We start from the raw sequence: 21,683 nt of genomic DNA on the forward strand, positions 1-21,683 counted from the left end.
AAATGGAGAAGAAACTGATGTTGTCAATGATTTCATTCTACTCGGATCAATAATCAACATCCACAGAAGTAGTAGTCAAGAAATCAAATGATACATTATTGCATTGGGCAAATCTGCTGCAAAACATCTCTTTAAATTTTTTAAAAGCAAAGATGTCACTTTGATGACTTATGTACAGCTGACTCGCCCTTATACATGCAAAAGCTGGACTAAGGAAGACAGAAGACTTGATGCATTTCAACTATGGTGTTGGCAAAGAATATTAAACATATCAATCTTAGAAGAACTACAACCAGAATGTTCCACAGAAGTGAGGATGGCAAACTTCAGCTCACTTACTTGGGACACATCACCAGGAAAAACCAATTACTAGAAAAGAACATCATGTTTGGTAGGGTAAAGAGCCAACAAAAAGAAGGGAAATCCTCAATGAGATGGATTGACACAATAGCTCCAACAAGGGACTCAAACATGCCAATGATCATGAAGACGGCACAGGGCCAGGCAACACTGCATTCCGTTATATATAAAGTTGCGGTGAGTCAGAAATGACTCAGCAGCCAACCAACAACAGTAGTCACTGTGGAAAACATTTTGGTAGTTTCTTTGAAACCTAAACATATACACACCATACCCACTGCCAAACCCACTGCCAAACCCACTGCTGTCAAGTCAATTCTGACTCATAGCGACCCTACAGCAGAGTAGAACTGCCCCAGAGGGTTTCCAAAGCTGCAAATCTTTACTGAAGTAGACTGCCACATCTTTCTTCCACAGAGCGGCTGGTGGATTCAAACTATCAACCGTACGACCCAGCAATTTCACTCCTAGGTATCTCCTCAATAAAAACATATGTCCACATAAACATTTATACATGAATGTTCACAACAGCATTATTTATAACAGCAAAAACTGGAAACAATTTAAATGTCCATCAACTGGTGAATGAATAAAGAAAATGCAGTATAGCCACTCAGTGGAATATTTAGCAATACAAAAAAAAAAAAAAAAACCACGGATGTGTGCTGTAACATGGGCAAACTGCCAAATATTACGCCAAGCACAAAAGACTACATATTGTATGGTTCCATTTACACAAAATCGCCAGTAAAGGCAAATTTATACAGACAAAAAATCGAAGGCTGAGTGCAAGAATGGGAGCAGACTGCAAACGGAAATGAGAAAACTTTTGGGGGTGACCAAAATGTTCTATGACTTACCTGGACAAAATCCAACACTCATTCATGATGAAAACTCTCAGCAAGCTGTTCCTCAACTTGGTAAACAGCATTTACAGAAAGCCTACAGCTAACATCACACTTACTGGTGAAAGACTGAATGCAGGAACAAGGCAAGGATGTTTCCCACCACTCTTGGTCAATAGAGTACTGGAAGTCCCAGTTCAAGGCAAGAGAAATAAAGGATCCACAGATCGGAAGGGAGAAACTACCCCTGTTTGCACATGACATGACTGTCTACATAGAAGAATCTCAAAATACCTACAAAAAATTTCTGGAACTAGTAAGTGAGTGAGTTCAGCAAGATCTCAAGAGACAAGACAAACACACACAAAAAAATCCATTGCATTTCTCTATCGCTGTTGTTAGGTGCCATCGAATCGGTTCCAACTCACAGTGACCCCATGTAGAACAGAGTGAAACACTGCCTGGTCCCGCGCCATCCTCACAATTGTTGCTGTGTCTGAGCCCACTGTGTTGCAGCCACTATGTCAATCCATCTCGCAGAGGGTCTTCCTCTTTTTAGCTGAATTTCTACTTTATTTACCAGGCATGATGTCCTTCTCCAGGGATATGATGTAATCCATTGAAATCTTCTGTTCAGCTCTTTTACGTCATCATTTCTTCCTTTCACTTTAGCTACTCCACATTCAAGACCAAGTTCCAGACTCTCTTCTGACATCCCTTTTGGCCTTTTCTTTCTTTCTTGTCTTTTTAATGACCTCTTGCTTTCTTCAAGTATGATGTCCTTGCTGTCATTCCACAACTCATCTGGTCTTCGGTCATTAGTGTTCAATGCGTCAGAGCTGTTCTTGAGGTGGTCTCTAAATATAGGTGGGATATACTCAAAGTCATATTTTGGCTCTAGTGGACTTGCTCTAATTTTCTTCAGCTTCAACTTGAACTTGCATGTGAACAATTCGTGCTCAGTTTTGCAGTCCACCCCTGGCCTTGTCCTGGCTAATGATATTGAGCTTCCCCATCCTCTCTTTACACAGATCTAGTTGATTTGATTCCTCTGTATTCCATCTGGCAAGGTCCACATGTAGAGCTGCCTTTTATGTTCTTGATAAAAGATGTTTGCAATGAATAAGTCGTTGGTCTTACAAAATTCTATCATGCTATCTCCAGCATCGTTTCTATCACCAAGGTCATATTTCCCAACTACTGTTCCTTGTTCCTTTTTTCCAACTTTTGCATTCCAATCACCAGTAATTATCAAAGCATCTTGATTGCATGTTTGATCAATTTCAGACTGCGGAGGCTGGTAAAAATCTTTAATTTCTTCATCTTTGGCCTTAGTGGGTGGTGCGTAAATTTGAATAGTAGTATTTACTGACCTTCCTTGCAGGCGTATGGATATTATCCAATCACTGACAGCCTTGTACTTCAGGATAGATCATGACATGTTCTTTTTGATGATGAATGTGGCACCATTTCTCTTCGGTTCGTCATTCCTGGCACAGTAGACCTTATGACTGTCCAATTCAAAATGGCCAATACCAGTCCATTTCAGCTCATTAATCCCTAGGATATCTGCCTTTATGCATTCCATTTCCTTTTTGATGACTTCTGATTTTCTTAGATTCGTACTTTGTGCATTCCACATTCCAATTATTAAATGATGTTTGCAGCTGTTTCTTCTCCTTTAGAGCCATGCTGCAACAGCAAATGAAGGTCCTGAAAGCTTTACTCCATCCATGTCATTAACGTCAACTCTACTTTGAGGAGACAGCTCTTCCCCAGTTATATTTTGAGCGCTTTCCAACCTGAGGGGCTCATCTTCTGACACTATGTATCAGGTAATATTCCAATGCTATTCGTAAGATTTTCACTGGCCAATTTTGCAGAAGTAGACTGCCAGGTCCTTCTTCCTGGTCTGTTATAGTCTGGAAGCTCTGTTGAAACCTGTCCACCATGGGTGACCCTGCTGGTATCTGAAATACCTGTGGCATAGTGTTATGGATTGAGTTGTGTCCCCCAAAATAGTGTGTCATTTTGACTAGGCCATGATTCCCAGTTTTATGTGACTGTCCACTGCTTTGTCATCTGATGTGACTCTCCTAAGTGTTGTAAATCCTATCTATGATGTTAATGAGGCAGGATTAAAGGCAGTTATGTTAATGAGTTAGGACTCAATCTAAAATATTAGGTTGTATCTTGAGACAGTCTCTTTTGAGATACAAAAGAGAGAAACAAGCAGGGAGACGGGCGGACCTCATAGCACCAAGAGAGTCACCGTGAGCAGTGCATGTCCTTTGGACCTGGGGTACCTGAGCTGAGAAGCTCCTAGGCCAGGGGAAGATTGGTAACAAAGACCTTCCTCCAAATCAATAGAAAGAAAGCCTTCCCCTAAAGTTGGTGCCCTGAATTCAGACTTCTAACCTCCTAAAATGTGAGAGAATAAATTTCTCTGTTAAAGCCATCCACATGTGGTATTTCTGTTATAAGCAACACTAGATAATAAGACACATAATTTCCAGCATCACAGCAACATGCAAGCCACCACGGTACAACAGGTACAACAAACTGACAGACAAGCGGTGGGCATTTCTATACACTAACAACGAAACAGTGGCAACCAAAATTAAATACACAATACCAGTTATAACTGTTCCAAAGAAAAGTTAAATTCAAAGGTATAAATCTAACAAAACATGAACAGGGCCTGTATTCTGAGAATTACAAACTGCTGATAAAAGCAACTGCAGAAAGTCTAAGTAAATGGAAAAACACACTGAGTTTATGGATTGAAACAATAAACATAGTAAAGATGTTCTTCCCAAATTTATTTACAGATATAATACAATTCCTACCAAAAACCCAGCAAGTTTCCTTGTAGACACAGACAAGCTTACTCTAAAATTTATATGGAAAATAAAAAAAGGACCTAGAATAGCTAAGATCATTTTAAAAAAATAATTAAATGGGAAAAATCACTGTACCCAATATTAAAGCTTACTATATAGCAGCAGTAATCATGACAGCGCGGTACTGGCAAAGGAACAGAGTAGAGAGCTGAGAATAGACCCAGACAGGTATCCTCCCTGATTCCTGACAAAGGTATAAAAGCCATTCGGTGCAGGAAGGGCAGTTTTTCTGACAAATGGTGCTAGAACAATGGGACAAACATAAGCAACAAAAATCAATTTCAACCTAAGTCTCAGGCCTTATACAAAAACTAACTCAAAATCAACCAGGGGCTTCAATGTAAAACATAAATCCATACAACTTTCGGGGAAAAAAATTTAAAAAACCAGGGAGGAAAATCTTTGAGACCTAGAACTAGGTGAAAAGGTCTTAAACTTGACACCAAAAATCTGACCCATAAAAGGAAAACTTGATAAATTGGACCTCATCAAAATTAAAAACCTTTGCACCATGAAAGACTGTCAAGAGAAAGGAAAGACAAGCTAAAGACTAGGGGAAAATATGTGCAAACCACAAAGCCAACAGAGAATTCATATTTAGAATATACAAAGAAAATTCAAAACTCAACAACAAAAAGCAAGCAATCCAATCAGAAAATGGGCAAGACATGAAGAGGCATTTCAAAGAAAAGGATATACAGATGACAAACAAGTATATGACAAGACGTCCAACACCACTAGCTATCAGGGAAACACACATTATAACCACAATGAGGTAGCACGATAAACCTACCCGAATGGCTAAAATAAAAAAATTTAAAAAACAGTAATAACACCAAATGCTGGTGAATATGTGGAAGAACTTACACGCTGCTGGCAGGAATATAAAATGGTACAGCCACTCTGGAAAATAATTTGGCAATTTCTTATAAAAATAAATGTACAATTACCACCCAACTCAGCATTTGTACTCCCGGGCATTTATTTCAGAGAAATGAAAATGTGTATTTACACAAATACCTGTACATGGATGCTCATAGCATTTTCATTTATGATAGGCAAAAAATAGTAATGTTCTTCAATGAGTGATTGATTAAGTAAACTGTGGTAAAAGAAACGATGGTACCTCCATGCCATGGAATACTATGCAGCGATAAAAAGGAATGAATCACTGATACATGCAACAACTTAGACCGATCAGAGTGGTGGAAAAAAGGCAATCTCAAAAGGTTATATATTCTATGGTTCCATTTATATAACATTCTTGAAATGACAAAATTACAGAGATAGAAAAAAAAAATGGCTGCCAGGGGTGAGGGATAGGAGAGGGGGTGGGTGTGGCACAAGAAGCCTTGGTGCTGATGGAACAGTTCTGTATCTTGATTACATCAAAATAAAAATTTAAAGCCAAAAACAAACCAAATTGGAATGACAGTTGTACACTGCGTAAATTGACAAAAAAAAATCACAAAACTAAAACCGAGATGCTCTCTCCTCAGATGGAAAACAGCTTCACTCTGTACATGTAATTAGCATTTGGTTCTGGGGTTCTAGGCCCCTATTACCTGATAATCTCAAACACTTAAAAAAGCCAGGATGGCACTGCAGAAGCTCCTCAAGCAGACACTTCACAAAAAGCCACGTCGAACCTTAGAGTAACAGCTTGGTGCTTCACAGCTTTGCCTACGCAGTAAAAGCTGGGATTTGTCTCTAGAGTTCGAAGGTCTCTGCTGCCAGGACTCTTTCCTGGCCAACTTCCAAACCATAGAGCAGATATCAAATCTAAGCCTGCCCCTTCCACTGATCCAACGCAATCACTGCGGAGGCAATATTTCAACCAACGAGGGCATTCTCTAGGCTGTATGGGAGTTGCTGATAATACAGTACTTCCTTAGGGCTTTGATGACATACTTTGTTTCTGAGCTTTCCTTACATATTGGACTCAGTATTCTGGCTTTTTGTAACGACTCTTACTCACAATGAGGTACTTACTAACAATAATCTAATTTAGGATCCTAGTCCCGGGATTCTTTCCTGGTTCCTCAACTCTAAAATAAGCTTCCAGAGTCCAGCCTCATGATCTGTCCATGATCTGTCTGTGACCACAGAAAATGCAAAGAAGAGGCCTTCCCCACAGCAGGAAAATGAGAAATGGTCTCGTTTACAGAAAGCCTGTAGTGGCTGCCACCTATATTAAATGGCTGGGACTATTAAACAGGAAATGTAATTAGAAACAAGTAATATTTTAAGCAACAATAGGATCACATTTTAACTAACATCAAAGTACCAGGGCAGTAACACTGCAGTGATATGAAACTAACGTACCATGGCCATTTCATTCTTCTATACGGCATTTCATTGGAATGGCTGATTTTTAAGCATTACATCCAAAATGCCAGCAAAGCCTGCATCAATTTAGGAAAACAAGAAATCTAAGCACTTGCTGAATTTGAACTTCAGTTTTAACAAGGATATATCCAGCAAGTCGAGGAAGGACAAGACCAATGGATTGTATTTTTAACACTCATCAAATTTCTCCTCGCCCATTGGCCAACTTCTTTCAGACCGTGAAACTTCTAAGCCCAGACTAATCAACCGGACTGCCGTCTTAGTTTATCACGATCTAAAGAGAATATGACACAACTAACATTTCAACTTTACATATGTGGCACTTCACCTAACTCATATTTGAAAATAAAACTCTTTCCCTCATGTTTTTGACTTGTTCAATATTAAAATCTATACAAAATCCACCACTTTGGGAAAACCTCTATTGTAACCACAAGCACTTAGAATTGTTTTACACAAGGAGGCAATACAAAGTGAGATCTCAGCACCCAGGCAGCGTGACCCTGGAGCAATTATGTAACATTCCCATGAGTTCGCAGTACCCTCTGATGGTGCCATGTAGACAGAAGCAAGAGAAATGCATGGATAGCTGCTTCACCCATGCCCAGCACACAGGAAACAATCAATACATCCTACCTAGATATTAAGAGTGGAAACCCTGGTTGCTTAGTGGTTAAGTGCTACGGCTGCTACCCAAAGGTCAGCACTTCAAATCTACCAGGCACTCCTTGGAAACTCCTTGGGCAGTTCTATTGGGTCCTATAGGGTCGCTATGAGTCGAAATCGACTCGACTGCAACGGGTTTTTAATGCTACTACTATTATTAATAGTGTTGTTTCATTATCCAAAAACAAAAATACATCTAAGCCCAAAATTTTACCAGAAGTAGAAGAGTAATTCTAGGTTTGTATAAGAGAAAATAATTTACACCATTACAAAAAGTAAAAATTAATGTGTAATTTTTAAGAAATATAGTCTCCCAATATTAAAATAAAATACAACTGATTATTTCTAAAATATCAGTAACTCCCCAATTACAAATGCTTCTGGTTTAATATATCTCCAATTATAAGCCACTACTTATACTGTATTTTCTTTTACTATTCATATTTTATTACAAATCTTTACATTTTGGATTGGCCTTTTAAACATAAAAATTAAGTCAGTGACTGTTAAAAAGCAACAAGTGAATAATCACCCTGTTAAGTGGTTATAAAATCCAACTGTTGGATGGACCTTAAAAACACGCTAAGCAAAGTCAGTCAGTCACAAAAGGGCAAACGCTGTATGATCTCACTTACACAAAACATGCAGATACACAGAAACCAAATATTATTAGCACTCATCAGGGATGGGTGGGAGGGGAAGAGCGAGGTTTTGCTCGGGGGAACTGAGTTTCTGAAGATGGAGGTGGAATAATCTGGAAAGGGACAGCAATAATGCTTGTACAACATGGAGAGTGTAATCGATATTGCTGAGTTACATACGCAGAAATTGTTGGACTGGCGTATGTTTTGCTGCGTATATATTTTCGCCACGATAAAAAATAAATCCAATTGTTCCACTCTTTTCCAACTCATTCAAAATACACACATTTAAAAATGCAATCTCCTAAGGCTGAAGAGCTAGAAATACTAAGACCTATGGCTTATTAAAAACGGTTGTAAGCCAACCCCACTTTGGACACGACGTGAACCTGGTGTTTGGGGAACTCCGTCTGTAACACCGTACCTTCTTCTCCCTCATGCTATCTGCTTGCACAGTTTCCAGGCGGGCCTTAAAGTGTTCGCAATCCATTCTCAGCTGCTCTAATTCTTGCTCTTTCCTTTCCAGGTCTAAAAGAAAGAGACATAAAAATACTCAAGATATTTCAAACCACTAACCTCTCCTAAGCACCTCTTTTGCCTAATTTTTTCTTAGTAAAACTGTACTGATTACTTAGGCTTACTCCAATTTCCCACAGTCCTTGAATAACTAATATTCTAAAAGTCAGGGTTTTTATGTTCTCAGCAGGTTTGAGCCCACAGCAGAAAGCACTCTTGTTTTCTGTTTTGTGTTTTTAAGGCCACACTTGACTGCCAGACTTGTGATGAGGACTTTCAGAAAGTGCGTTATTTAAAGGACTGAAGGCAGGGCTGAGAGCCTGAATGTCTCATGGCACAGACTTGTATCTTTTCCATAAAAAGCAGATGGCAGCTCAGTGAGTCTGCAGTGCCAACACCGGCTGATTCACAAGCAAGTCTCACCAACTGGTGCGCTGACTCAATGGAACAACTGCAGCAGTCATCAATGGGGGAGGGAGGCTCGGTGACCAGGACAAGAGAAGGCCAGAGCGCAGGGGTGCGAGTCCCATGATACTTCCTCTCTACCACATTTACTCCACTGATGATTCAAATGGCCAAAAGAAAAAATTCATGTCAACGAATCAGAAATCAAAAGTATCAACTTTAAATAAAATATCATGCTGCAGAAATATTGACATTCAGGAAAATCAGAGATACATAATTCAAAATTTTAAGTGCAAGGATAGCAAGGGCTGAGAAATCATCAGTTTTTAGGCTGACATATACCCAGATTTGACAAGGAACATATGCTACAGTTAATGGTCTACCTTCTGATTACGGCAGCCATGCTTCAGTGCCCCACTTACTGCCATGGAGTCGATTCCCACTCATAGCAATCCTACGTACGCGACGGTGTAGAACTGCCCATAGGGTTTCCAAGGCTGTAAATCTGCACAGAAGCAGACTGGCACATCTTTCACCCACAGAGCAGCTGGTGGGTTCAAACTGCTGACTTTCAGTTAGCAGCCAAGCGCTTAACCACCGCACCACCAGGGCACCTCTGCTTTATTGAACACCAAACCAAAACCAAACCCACTGCCATCGAGTAGATTCCAATTCATAGTGACCCTATAGGATAGAGTAGAACTGCCCCGTAGAGTTTCCCAGGAGCGCCTCGCGGATACAAACTGCCGACTTCTTGGTTAGCAGCTATAGCTCTTAACCACTACACCACCAGGTCTTCCTTACTGAATAAATTTGAGTGTGCACCCACATCACCTGGAGGACTTGTTGAAGCACAGATTGTTGGTCCCCACCCCTGAGTTTCTGCTTCAGTAAGTCCGGGGCTGGCCTGAAAATGGGCATTTCCAACAAGTCCCAGAACCACAGCTCGAACGTGACTGCTCTAAGCCCACAGCCTGGTCTCACGTCACTAACAAAATGAAATGCAGACACAACGCACAGCTAGTGACAGCAAGCAATGGAACCCAGCCACAGGAATGCGAAAGACCAAAAACTAGAAGGAAGCAGAAGGCAGCCGGCTATGTGTGAGAGGCTGGCTCAAAGTGCAGGTCTCTGGAAAATACAACCTTACTCCATCCTAGAGGAGAAAAAGGTTACAGACACTTCCCCCAGTTAAGAGTAGACACAAGAGAATGGGCGTGGCTTGGTAACCTTGGGATCTGAGAAGAGAAGGGGAAGCCCAAAGGAGAACCCTGTGGGAACTGCCTGCAGCTATAGGGCCAGTGTCACAAAGCTTGGGAGCATCTCTATGCCTTCTAGAGCCCCTCTGCCCTAGAAGTTCACATTAGAACCTAAGGGTAAATATTTGAACTAGAGATTATGAAATTGGCTGGCAAAGCTCTACAAATGTTTCTTAGAAACTAGGGTGAAATAACTTTGGACTCTTTCTTCTCCCTCAAATCCAAGTTTTCTGCTCTTTTATGATGTACGATACATGACTTTTACTGGTATTCTTTATTTTGTCCCACTGATCCCGGCCATCCAAGAAACCAGCTCTCAGTCAAGTGCTACGCTGTGAAACACTACACAGATGCCTATTTACAAGTGTTAAATGAACATATATGTTATTTACATACACTTACACATATATTGTAATTATGTGTGAAATACACACTACATATGGTCACAGACCAAAAGTAAAACAAAATGAAAAAAGGGACTAAAATTATTGGTGGTCTAAAACACTTTCCTTGCCATTAACTCCTATTTTTAAACCATATGTTACTTGAACATAATAAAGACAAGAAATTACATCTCTATAGCCTTATGGCATATAAAAATCTGTAGGAATTAATTTTGACCCTTGGCCAGAGAGACTCCTGAAATTCTCATTGTGGCAGTTTCATAGCCCCTCGCTCCATTCAGCCATATATGACCACAGTGCAGGTTATGTAACAAAGGGACAGGGCTAAAACATCCCGATCTACAGCAGGTAGCTGACCTAGAACTCAGCATCAGAGATCCAGCACTCCTACTGGCTCCAAGAAGCAGGCCCCCCTCCACAGTGCGCAGCTGCCGCCTGGTGGCCAGATAGGGTACTGCCGCTGCCTCAGAAACTCCCACCGTTTTCAACTTGGCCCACTCCCAGCCCCCTAAAGCAATTGCGCAAAAAAAAAAAATTGCCGTTGAGTCAATTCCGATTCATAGCAACCCTACACGACTGCAAGGGCAGAGGGTTTCATCGGTTTCGCTTTCTGATTCATCCCAACGCCTAGACCCATATATGGTGAAACTTCCTCATCATTCACTCCGTCATTCTGCTGATCCTGGAACACAGAGACGCACACAGCTCCTTGGGTTATATTTCTCATTCTCCTATGATGAACATGTACTGCGTCTGCGATTTTAAAAAAGCGACAGAAAGAGTATGGACATCTGAATGACCCGTTACATGCAGTCGAGAGATTATCCTGTCCAGCCTTGACACTAAGATCGGGCAGGGCTGCCACCAGCCTAGACTAATTTCATGGCTAATCTTTTCAAAACGGAGGAGTGACTGCAATTTAACTATGTGAGCTGAATGGAAGTGTGGCAAGGTCCAGACAGACCGCCAATACACAGGAACAGCACAAACCACAGGCCAATGGAACATCTATCTTCTGAAATCACAGTCCTTTCTCGATGTGGCTCTAAGAACACGAGAATAAAGTGTTTTTAAATACTCACAGGCAGGGCACAGCGATGAAGAAGAGCAAGATTTCCAAAACATGAATCAAAGAAATTAAAACTGAACAAAAGAGATCTACTTCTTAGAACTACATCACCCGGCATGGTTATAAGAAATGATGACTGGCTTCATATTAACGTTAAAATATTTGACTTTGATCAAAATAGCTCAAGAACGAGTCTCAAATCCAAAATAAGGCTTTTTAACAGCCATTAATTTTCACTTTCTTGTCATCCTCTAATCGGTTTAGGAAAGAACTTAGAATAAGTTATTAATGGATTCCATCTTTACTGTGGGATGACATTTGGGTAAAAATCTGGGGTAATCTCCTAGGATCACATCAGAACTTCCTACGTACACGACAATCAGCCCCACATGGGACCAGTCAAGCAGATAGTGACAGCCCACTGACCAAAGGCATCCCTAATCACATGGTTTTCCCAAATCACACAGCCCCAGTCTCCAAGGTGACTCTGGATCCTTCAAGGTCCCCAAGAGCTAATAGGATTTGGTGAGAGCTCCCAAACTGAAGCATACCCAGCTCTGTGCCCACTCATAACCAAGGGTTGGAATACACTGGGTACTCTGAGTAACTCAGAGGTTCCTAGAAGACAGTAACATAGCCCTAACTAACATCCACGCGGAGCATGACTTTTAAAAAACTTTTAGAGCCTAATAAATCCCCAGGGACAGAGTGAGCAGTCTCCGCACTGCACCCTGGTGTGATGCAGAAACGGCACTTTTCTAGCACGCTAGAACTGCACTATTTTCCATTGCCTAACATGCCACATGCTTGCTCCTCTCTGCTCTTGGCTGAGACCACTCCTACCTGGGATGCTCCTGTAACCTGCATCTGTGAAAACCCACTCCTCCTTCCTGACCCAATCCTAAGTCCACCTCCTCCAAAAAGCCTCCCTGACCATCCTCTTCCTCCTCAGAATACTGATAGCCTTTCCACATTCATTTGGCATCTATGATACACCTCCTTACACTGTAGTCATCTGCGTATCTCTTGTTCCTTTGAGTAACTACATAGAACTGTTAGGCCCAGGGTTCCATCTCAGATCAAGATCCAAAGCTCATGGAATCCTCTATTCTTACACACAACCCTAACAAGCCTGCCTTGTTTAAAGTGATGAGTATCTATTCTGTCTTGAGGTTCTGCTTTTCCAGGCTGGCTCTCTGCACTGGGATGCAGGCTCCTGCAGCTCAAAGGCAAATAGAGGGTCCTTGAAGTGTTAAGGGTGTAAACACCAATGAGTACAGGGAATGAGAAGCTTACAAAATACTTAAGGTCATGGAATCTGACCCACTAATCTGGCCTATCTTCTTAGATGGTAAGCGATGGCCCCACAGTACACTTAAACTTTCTACCTACCTACCCATCTTAATAGCTGAAAGTAGAATTCAAAAAATCTCATCTCAAACTTCTCTAATCTCACTCAAAGCTTAAAAAAAATTATCTGGGCCCCTTCCTCCACAAAGCTGACAATGTCTATTAAGTATTTTGTATTAAAGCATACATTCTTACTTAGTAAATCTCAACGATAGGTCCTTGGGTGGTGCAAGTGGTTTGCAGTCAGCTCCTAACCTAAATGTTAGCAGTTCAAATCCACCCAGCGGCTTCATGGGAGAAAGCCCTGGCAATCTGCTTTCATAAAGATTACAGCCAAGAAAACCCTAAGGAGCAGTTCGACTCTGTAACACATGGGGTCGCCATGAGTTAGAATCGACTTGACAGCAGTGGATTTGGTTTTTAGAAACCTCAATGATCCCCTTGAGGAATTTTTCATAAGTGTTCTGATATAGAAGTTGAAAAAGCAAGTAAAATGAGAATATCCCAGGATTTCCAAAAAAAGAAAAAACAATTATGAGCTCAAATGCCTTTGAAATCCTGGTGCCCATCCCAGGTTAGCCAAACAACACTTTAATTTGGGGCCAAAATTTTTAAGCAAACCAAGGAGGGGGGTTTGGAACTAGAACATGAAAATGGCTCTTTTTTTTTTCCCTGCACTTAAAAAAAATACCTATTTCTAAGCAAAACAAGACATTCTCAAAAGGCTACATACTGTATGATTCCTATCATGCGACATTCTGGAAAAGGAAAAACTAGAAAAGACAGTAAAAAGATTAATGGTTGTCAAGGGATGGGAAAGTGTCTAAATAGATGAAGCACAGGACATTTTTAAACAACGACAACAAAAAGAAAACCCAGTTGTCATCGAGTCGACTTTGATTCACTGGGTGCTGCTAAGCAAAAGGTTGGAGATTCAAGTCCACCCAGAGGCACCTTGGAAGAAAAGCCTGGGCATCTACTTCTGAAAAACCAGCCATCAAAAACCCTACGGAGCACAGTTCCACTATGACACACCTGAGGTCACCAGGGCACTTTTAGGGCAGTGAAACTATTCTGAAGGACACCGTAGAGGTGAGTACGTGACATTATACATTTTTCAAAACCCCAAAACTTTACAGCACAGAGTGAACCTTAAAGTATGCAGATTTTTTAAGTCATTTAGGATGTCCAGGGATCCCAGAAAGGAACGCAGACCGTGACAAGAGAATCTAACTCCATTACAAATGTATGGAACAACCTCACTGAAGGCAGTGAGGGGAGAGGTGGTATAAGCTAGTGACTTCAGAAGTTACCTAAATTCAGGGAGAGGGATGGGAATCAAGATCATTAGCATCAGCACAAAGCTGCATCCTGTGAGGCAGAGGTCAGACATACCTCCACTCTCCAACCTTTTCACCAATTCTGACGTTAACTGTCCCTCCACGGCACTCTCTACTTCTCTGCTGAGTTCGGTAATTCATTGCAATGGCCACACAGAACTCACAGACCATATTCACAATTATGGGTTTATTAGAGAAGTAACAGGTTACACCTCAGGGTCAGGGTCAACTTGGAGATAACAGGATACAGGTTACAGTTGGACAATCAGGACAGCTTCTAACCAGGAGAGCTCTCAGCTCCTTCTTGGCTGTGCCCACAGGCAGGCCACACTTCTCAGCGAGGCTAGCCTCCTCCTGGCTTCTGCCCTGCTCAGGCAAGTTTTACAGCTCTTTAGCTCCACCTACCAGTGCCCGGAGGCACTCTACTCTACCAGTAAGCCTACTGCCAGAAGGTGTTTGGCTCTCACCCCATGGGTCAGCAAGCCCACTGCAGTCACCTTGCTCCGTAGGCCAGGAAGCCCACCACAATTGTCTCATACCAGTCTCCTGGTTCTCACTACTCAAACTGCTTGAACTGTCTGGTGCTGTCTTGCACCATCTCACACTGTCTCCGGTGTTACAGCTCTGTCTCCTGGGTCTAGGAGGTTCTCGACACACGGACCCGAGGGTCCAGAGAATGCGCTCCACTCCAAGTTCTTCTTCTTGATGGTAGTGAGTTCCCCCTCAATCTCTGTGGGATTGGCTCTTTTATAAGCCTACTCCTCCTACCAAGACCACAAACTGACCAATTTCTTCAGTAGGCGACAATCACCTAATTTGCTTAGTAATCGACCCATCCCCGCAAGGATTTTATGCACTTTATTTGCATAATAAACTGTCCAATCTCTTTGCAAGGTTGTGACCTAGCAAATCGTCTTGCTAGAACTACAAACCCAGGACCAGAAAGGCCATATATAAAGAGAAACCCACTGCACTGCGGGTGCTGACCTAAGTAACCCGAGAAATGAGTGGAATCTGTAAGACTAAGGCAAAAGGAACTGCACATAACACTGACCTCTAGCTGATAAGGTTGTTTCTCCTGGGCGTATGGGTTAACAACTCTGATCCTGTTATACGTGAGCTGGAACCGACTTGATGGCAACGAACAACAACATCCTATGACATAAGTACCACTGTTCCCATCTTACAGAGAGGGAAACACCCTGAGACATCAGTTAGAAAGCTGTAGACCGATAACTCCCTATACCTTCGTGCTCCCACTGCTGATCCCAAAGAGCCAGGATGCCCCGTTCTCACTCCATCACAGGATTAATCATTTCTTCATGGCAATGCTGTCAGATGAGTCTCTCCCTCCTACCCCACTCACACAGCCAGTCTCACATACAAAAGGAACACATACAACCTTCCTTGATGGCTCCCTGTCATTAATTCTCCTTCATCCTCCACTCTATCCCTCAGGCCTAACCTACACTCAGGTACAAAAATCATTCCCCTGAAAATGTCATTTTAATCGCTATTTTGATGTCATTCCACATGTAACTTCCAATTACCTGTCATCGCAGGTTAAAAATATCTAATCCATGGTCATTTTGCTTCCCATACCTGCTCGCATTTACTATTCTCAAATCAGCTATACCCCAATCCTTGCTCCACACATCAAGCAAAAAACTAGCTTCTTGATCCCTGATCAATTCTGCTCACTCCCATTTGCAGCTTTCATTCAAGTTGCCATCCTAGCCTCAAACTTCTTCCCCTTTTTCTTCTAATAAAGCATACCTCTCTCACTGTTGCTCACCTACTCCCTAAAGATTCTCAGGCAACACCATCATCTGTATTATTCCAAACTCCACCACCTACCTCGCCCAGTTTCCCAAAAGAAGCTACTATGTTAGAGTCTGAATCAAGCCCTGTTCACTACTTGATACTCGTATCAACTGACATCCTCTGCTGGGCTCACAAGTTATATAGCCTGAGTCCCCTGGCCCCAAGCAATCCAAACCCATCTACACCTACACATAAAGAAACTGCTTCTCAAAAAGGACCTATGGCTTCCCCACTTCTTCCCAGCCTGCATTCATTCATACCCTTAGTTTGCCTTTCACTGCTACTTGATGGGTAGCACACACCAATCTCTAGAAGCAAAAACTTTGCTACTAAAAGCCAAGAACCCTAATGGACCACAGGGTGAGAAAACGTGGCAGAATCAACTTATCAAATGTCTCTTGCTGCCACATTGTCTACTTTGAATTTCCTCTGTGTGGTCCATTCTTCGAGCCATGGCCCATGTGACCAGTCTGGGAAGACAGGCCCTGTGAAGGCCCTGAAAGGACCGTCGGAACTAGACCTTGTAGAAAGAAAAAGAGGGAAATATTTGTTTTCCTTAGGTTTGCTCCATGTCACTGTTAGTAAGACCTAAAGAGCTGAAATTAGGAGACAAGTACTCTTTTAGGCCAGTCCGCAACCCAGAAAAGCAAGTCTTCAGCGTACAGCTCAAGTTCAAAGTTCCCAGGGAAGCCCCCTGAAAGCATTCCTGTCTACCTTGATCCTTTCTTTCTCCTAACAGGTTTCCTGGAGTACGTGTGTGCCTTCTCCGTGCCATGCAAATACAAGGGCCCTGCCCACCCACCAACTTATAACGTAAAGTGGTAACAGAACCATTTGGTCGAAAAGAAAAGCACAGGTGCTATGAAAATACTTAACAGGAAACTAGGTCTTTTCTAGGCAGTCAGACAAGACTCCCCGCAGGAAGTAACACCTGGCCTGAGGCTGAGTCCAACAACAGAATGCCTTTCAGGCCACAGTACAGTTTTGTTTGTTTTGGGGGCAGTAGTGGGTTTTGGTGGGGTTTTTGGTCCTTATCCTAAGAGCAAGGAGAAGCCATTGAAGACTTAAGCAAGGGAATGACCAATCAGACTAAACTGTTAAAATCACTCAGGTTATCGTGTGGAGAGTGTCAATCAGTACACACAGGCAAGGATTCAGGCAAAACAAGACGGTGGCTGGGGCTCAGATGGAGCAGTCCAGATGGAGCAGACCAATGGACTCAGGGGCCATCTACAAGGTAAATGCACAGGACTTACAGGTGGACAGGTGGGGGGAGTGATGAGGAAGACAGACAACACCGAGCAGGACTCCTAGGTCTCTAGGCTGGGGGTCCATTGGGGGTCCCATTGATGGGACTCTGAAGGCTGGCCAGCTGGAGGGGGGCGGGGTGGCAGATATGAGTCAGACATGAAAAAGTAAACATTTGCAGGCTCTGAGACAGTGAAAATGTGTCCTGTTGTTTGTCAGGCTGGAAAACAGACACAGAGCCTCTACAAAATGAACAGGAAACGGTATTTCTCTCAAGGACATAGGGCAGCTGTAAAATGTCCTAACGACCCCTTCTGTGAGTGACTGCTGACTTCTTATTCACTGGGAAAATGCATTCTCTAAAATCTCAGCCTAATGGGAAGAAACATCGCACTCTTGCCTGGAGAATCTGAGTCATTTTGACGCAGAAAAACGGCCTTGATTTTTAACCAGGTACAGAGTATCAAATACAGGATTTCTAGGCACAATGTTCCACTACAGAGTCCACCTGAACTTTGTAGTTTTCAAGCAAATGGGTCCTGGGTCCTCTCCACAGTCAGGCCTGATGTTGACCCCCACACACACAGCTCTACTTTGCTTTAAACCCATCAAAATAACTCTTCCCTTTTATCCACTGAGACACCCTACAGTCCTCCGCTGAGTGGTTCCCCTCACTGCAATGAGCCAATAAACCTTTGTCGGACTACAGATTTGTTCCTGCTGAGCTGGTCTTAGGCTGATGAGGATGGACATTTAGAATTCAAAATAATTATGAAACAAACAAGAAGAAATGTCAAGTAGGAATTAGACACAACGGTCCTGAGCTTGGACAAGAGGTTCGGGCTAGAGATAGGTCTAGGAACCAGCGGCATGAAGGAGGTAATTGAAGCTACATGTATACCTGAGATTGCTTCAAGGAAGGCCATGGAATGAGAAGGAGTGAGGCCTGAGCCGCAAACAACTCCACTATTTGAAGGCTGTTAAATAGTGAGATCAATCAGTAAAAGAGACTGAGAAGGAACGCCAGACAGATCAATGCGGAGAGAAATTACGTAGCCCAAGGAAGGTCGGATCTGCCAGATAAGGCCTCCTGAGCTCTGGCTTCGATCAGGTTACCACAGGTTGTTTGTGGCCCTCCCTTTCATAAGCAGCACAGTCTGATCTTGGCAGAGGGACTGACCTCTAAGAGGCTGACTAATGCTAAGCAGTTCATTGTGCTGTGACCCATTCATTGTTTTCTACTGGCTAACTTCACTGGATGATGGGAACAACAGCTGAAGAATTGATGTGCTTGAACCGTGGTGCTGGCAAAAAGTATGGAATATGCTGTAGACTGCCAGAATAGCCAACAAATCAGCCTTCGATGACATACAACCAGAACGCTCCTTAGAAGCGAGAATGGCGAGACTTTGGCTTGCTTACTTTAAACACGTCATCAGGGAAGATCAATCGCTAGAAAAGGATATCATGTTTGGTAAAGTTGAAGGCCAACGAAATCTTGAGAAACATTCCGTGAGGTGGAATGACACAACAGCCACCACAGACTCAAACATAGCAAGGATCGTGAGGACTGCCCAGAACCAGACATGTTTCATTCTGTTGTACATAGGTCGCCAGGAGTTGGAGTTAACTCAAGAGCAACTAACAACAAGCAAGCCATGAGGCCCTGGTGTATTTTTCAGAAAGTCAGTTTATTCATTTACAGTGACAAATACAACCAACCAGCAGGCTGACCTGTTCACCCTTACCGGTCAGCACTTTCCTTCCCTGAGTGCAAATGCGTATGGAACAACAAATCACTCACTCTCAGGAGGCAGCTAGGTGACTGTGAGATTAGAACTAAGGACCTAAGAAGCCCTGGAGCTACATGGGAACCAACTACTGGAGCACATCAGTTAGGGTCCCAAAGAGAACCAGAAATCAACCCAAATGTCAAAAGATCTTAATGGAATGACTGTACAGGTGAGAACAGGAGCAAAGGAACAGGGGATGGTGAGGCACTGAGGCATAAGCAACAACTGAAGGAGAGAGGGGAGAAAACAGTGTTACTGGAGCCCATGAGAGAAAGCACTGTGGAGGTGGCCACTAGGCAGGAGACACAGGTGTGGAAGATTGCAGCTACCGCTAGAGAAAAGCAACACAGCAGGGAAGGAGGAGGAGGAAATACCCCAACCTCTCTCCTCCCACTGATGCCTCCATTGTGAGCCCAACTGGCTGGCAGCCAGCCAGCCAACACGGGAACCAGAGGAGTAGTCTGTGGGGGCCTGCCTCCCAGAGCACACCACAAGGCACAGAAGGGGAGTGTGGATCTGAGGACTTCAAAGAGACGTAAACAGGGCATGGTGCTATAGTAACCTTGAACCTTTTCTCTCCTAAGTGGCTTATGTCTGCCCCGTCGTCCAGGTGTATTTGCACAAACTAGAAATTCTTATTCTTGAGTCAGGGCATCTTCTCGTCTAGACTAGTGCTAAATCACTAACTGGGCCCCTAGATGCACATGACAGCTAAAAGTCAGATGCAGGGTGGTGAATTAGCTAATTCATTGCCATTAGGCAGGTGCTGTTATCAGTCCTGGAGTATCTCCAAGAACATGAACTGGCTGCTAGACTGATATTTGACATAACGGCTTAGCTCAAATCACAGAAGTCTGGACAAGTCCTGCCTAGCCTGACCTTAAATTGGTGCTACAGATGGACCCATCCATCAGCCTAGACACAAGTGAAGACATGCCTAGCTGTCTTCACAGACACATTCAACTCTACACAACTCTATGTGGCAAGACTTTTAACTTACACAAGTAAAGGTCTGATTTTTAGGGTAGAGCTCTTCAATTACCAAAAGTATAAAATCCTTCTGCTGAGGAAGAGAGGTGGCAAGCTTTCATCCAACACCAACTCACATATATCCAAGGTACTCATTTGAGGGCACCTCCCTTTTTTCTGTATTAGCTGACTTACTCAGGCCTATAATTACAAGATCTATAACAGTATCTTAAAATTTGTCTATAATTACTTTATAATTATTTACAAAAGGTAATACTATAGTTGCTGGAACAAATTGTTGCCATCACCAATGGCTGCTAAAAAAGGAGTGAGACTCACTTTTTTCTACAATCTTTAATTTCTGGAAGCTTTCCAGTACCTCCCCATTTAGTATCCTGGGTAAGAAGTCTCGTATTTGCATCACTTCAGTTGTCAGCCGTTCCAAGTCCTTCTTTCTGACTTTAACGAATTCTTCTTTAGTCCCCACGTGCTAAAAGGACAAGCAGAACTTAAGATGATTTTCTCTTCATATGACTAAAACCAGCCACCCAGGTCAACTTGCTTCCTTCTAACTGCTCACAATAGTTTCAAAACAACGTCTTTTCTAATGTGTTCTTTTCTATATGCGTATACTGCATTTTGAGAGCTGAAGCCCAAACCTTCAAAATGGCAGTTAGATATGAGGGGAAAAGTTGTGCACACAAGAGCCCTCATCCTAAAAGCCAAAGAAAATGATGCAAAATTTTGTTAGCATTGCAGAACCCAGTTAATCAGAAGAAATCAGCTTTACTGGGTTCCTACTAGGGGTACCAAGCCCTTTGCTGGTCATCTCATTTAACATTCACCACAACTCGTCTATGTTGTCCAACAGGAAACTGAGGCACAGAGAGCACAGGTGAGGTCCCCCATGTAGCCAGTCAACTTGCTTGAATTGCTTTTCTGACGCGTCCTTAATAAAGGGCGGAGCCAGGATCTGAATCCACTTTGGAGCCAAAGTTTAAGCACTTTCTCATCACATGCAATGGAAGCCTCCGAGGAAGACCGGGTGCTCTCGAAACCTTACACTAAACTCTGAAACAAGGGACCAGGTCATTCAGATGAGAACTGGACTTCTGGGTGGCACAAAGAGACTAATCATCCATGTCACCCTCTCATCTCCATCTTCACCTTATTCAACCCCTGACCCCCAATCTCCTGGTCCCCACCCTTTATCCCCCACCAAGAGTTCCACTCGTGTTCGTTTCTGAGGCGGAGACCCCCACGGGCCTCACTGAACAGTCACATGACGCCCGCGTCGCCCACCCCCTGGCCAATCCGTGCCGTCTGTGGAGAAGTCGCCAGACCTCCACGACCACGCGACGGCTACGTGTTTCCAAGGTCGTGGAGGCTGTGGTGTGGCGCATGGGAGCAAAGAGCGACGGCAGGGACATGCGGGGCCCGGATCTCAGCACTGACCCGGCAGGCCTCCTCAGCGCTGCTGGACTCGCCCATGGCCGCTCCTGCTCGCTTCTGCGCCTGCTCACTTCTGCGCCTGCGCGGCGCCCTCTGCCCCCTTTGGCTGGAAAGCGCGGGAACGTGTTCAGCGGCGGGTTAGGTACGGACAGCCGCGAGGCTCAAACGTGGGTGAGTTTGCGGAGCACGCTCGGCCCGGGGCGCAAGGGGTGGGCTCAGCGGGACCCCGCTTCAGCTTTCCCTGAATCTCGTGAACTGCAAAGCAGAAGTGAGACACAGGTGTAAAGGTC

At 43.3% G+C, this 21,683-nt stretch overlaps 1 protein-coding gene across 2 annotated transcripts in view; it reads right to left on the reverse strand.

Moving 5' to 3' along the window:
• The window catches only part of HSF2BP (heat shock transcription factor 2 binding protein), a 188,135-nt gene that overhangs the window by 165,149 nt on the left and 1,303 nt on the right, over window positions 1-21,683 (reverse strand). For both annotated transcript variants that reach the window (XM_049874975.1, XM_049874974.1), the window contains exons 2-4: window positions 21,397-21,648; window positions 20,281-20,431; window positions 8,189-8,292 (exon numbers count right to left, since the gene is read on the reverse strand). In XM_049874975.1, coding sequence (XP_049730932.1) covers window positions 8,189-8,292; window positions 20,281-20,431; window positions 21,397-21,432 — 291 coding nt within the window. In that variant the 5' untranslated portion in view covers window positions 21,433-21,648. The remainder of the gene's footprint in view (window positions 1-8,188; window positions 8,293-20,280; window positions 20,432-21,396; window positions 21,649-21,683) is intronic.

The sequence above is a fragment of the Elephas maximus genome, chromosome 2, assembly GCF_024166365.1.
Source record: "Elephas maximus indicus isolate mEleMax1 chromosome 2, mEleMax1 primary haplotype, whole genome shotgun sequence".
Classification (NCBI taxonomy): domain Eukaryota; kingdom Metazoa; phylum Chordata; class Mammalia; order Proboscidea; family Elephantidae; genus Elephas; species Elephas maximus.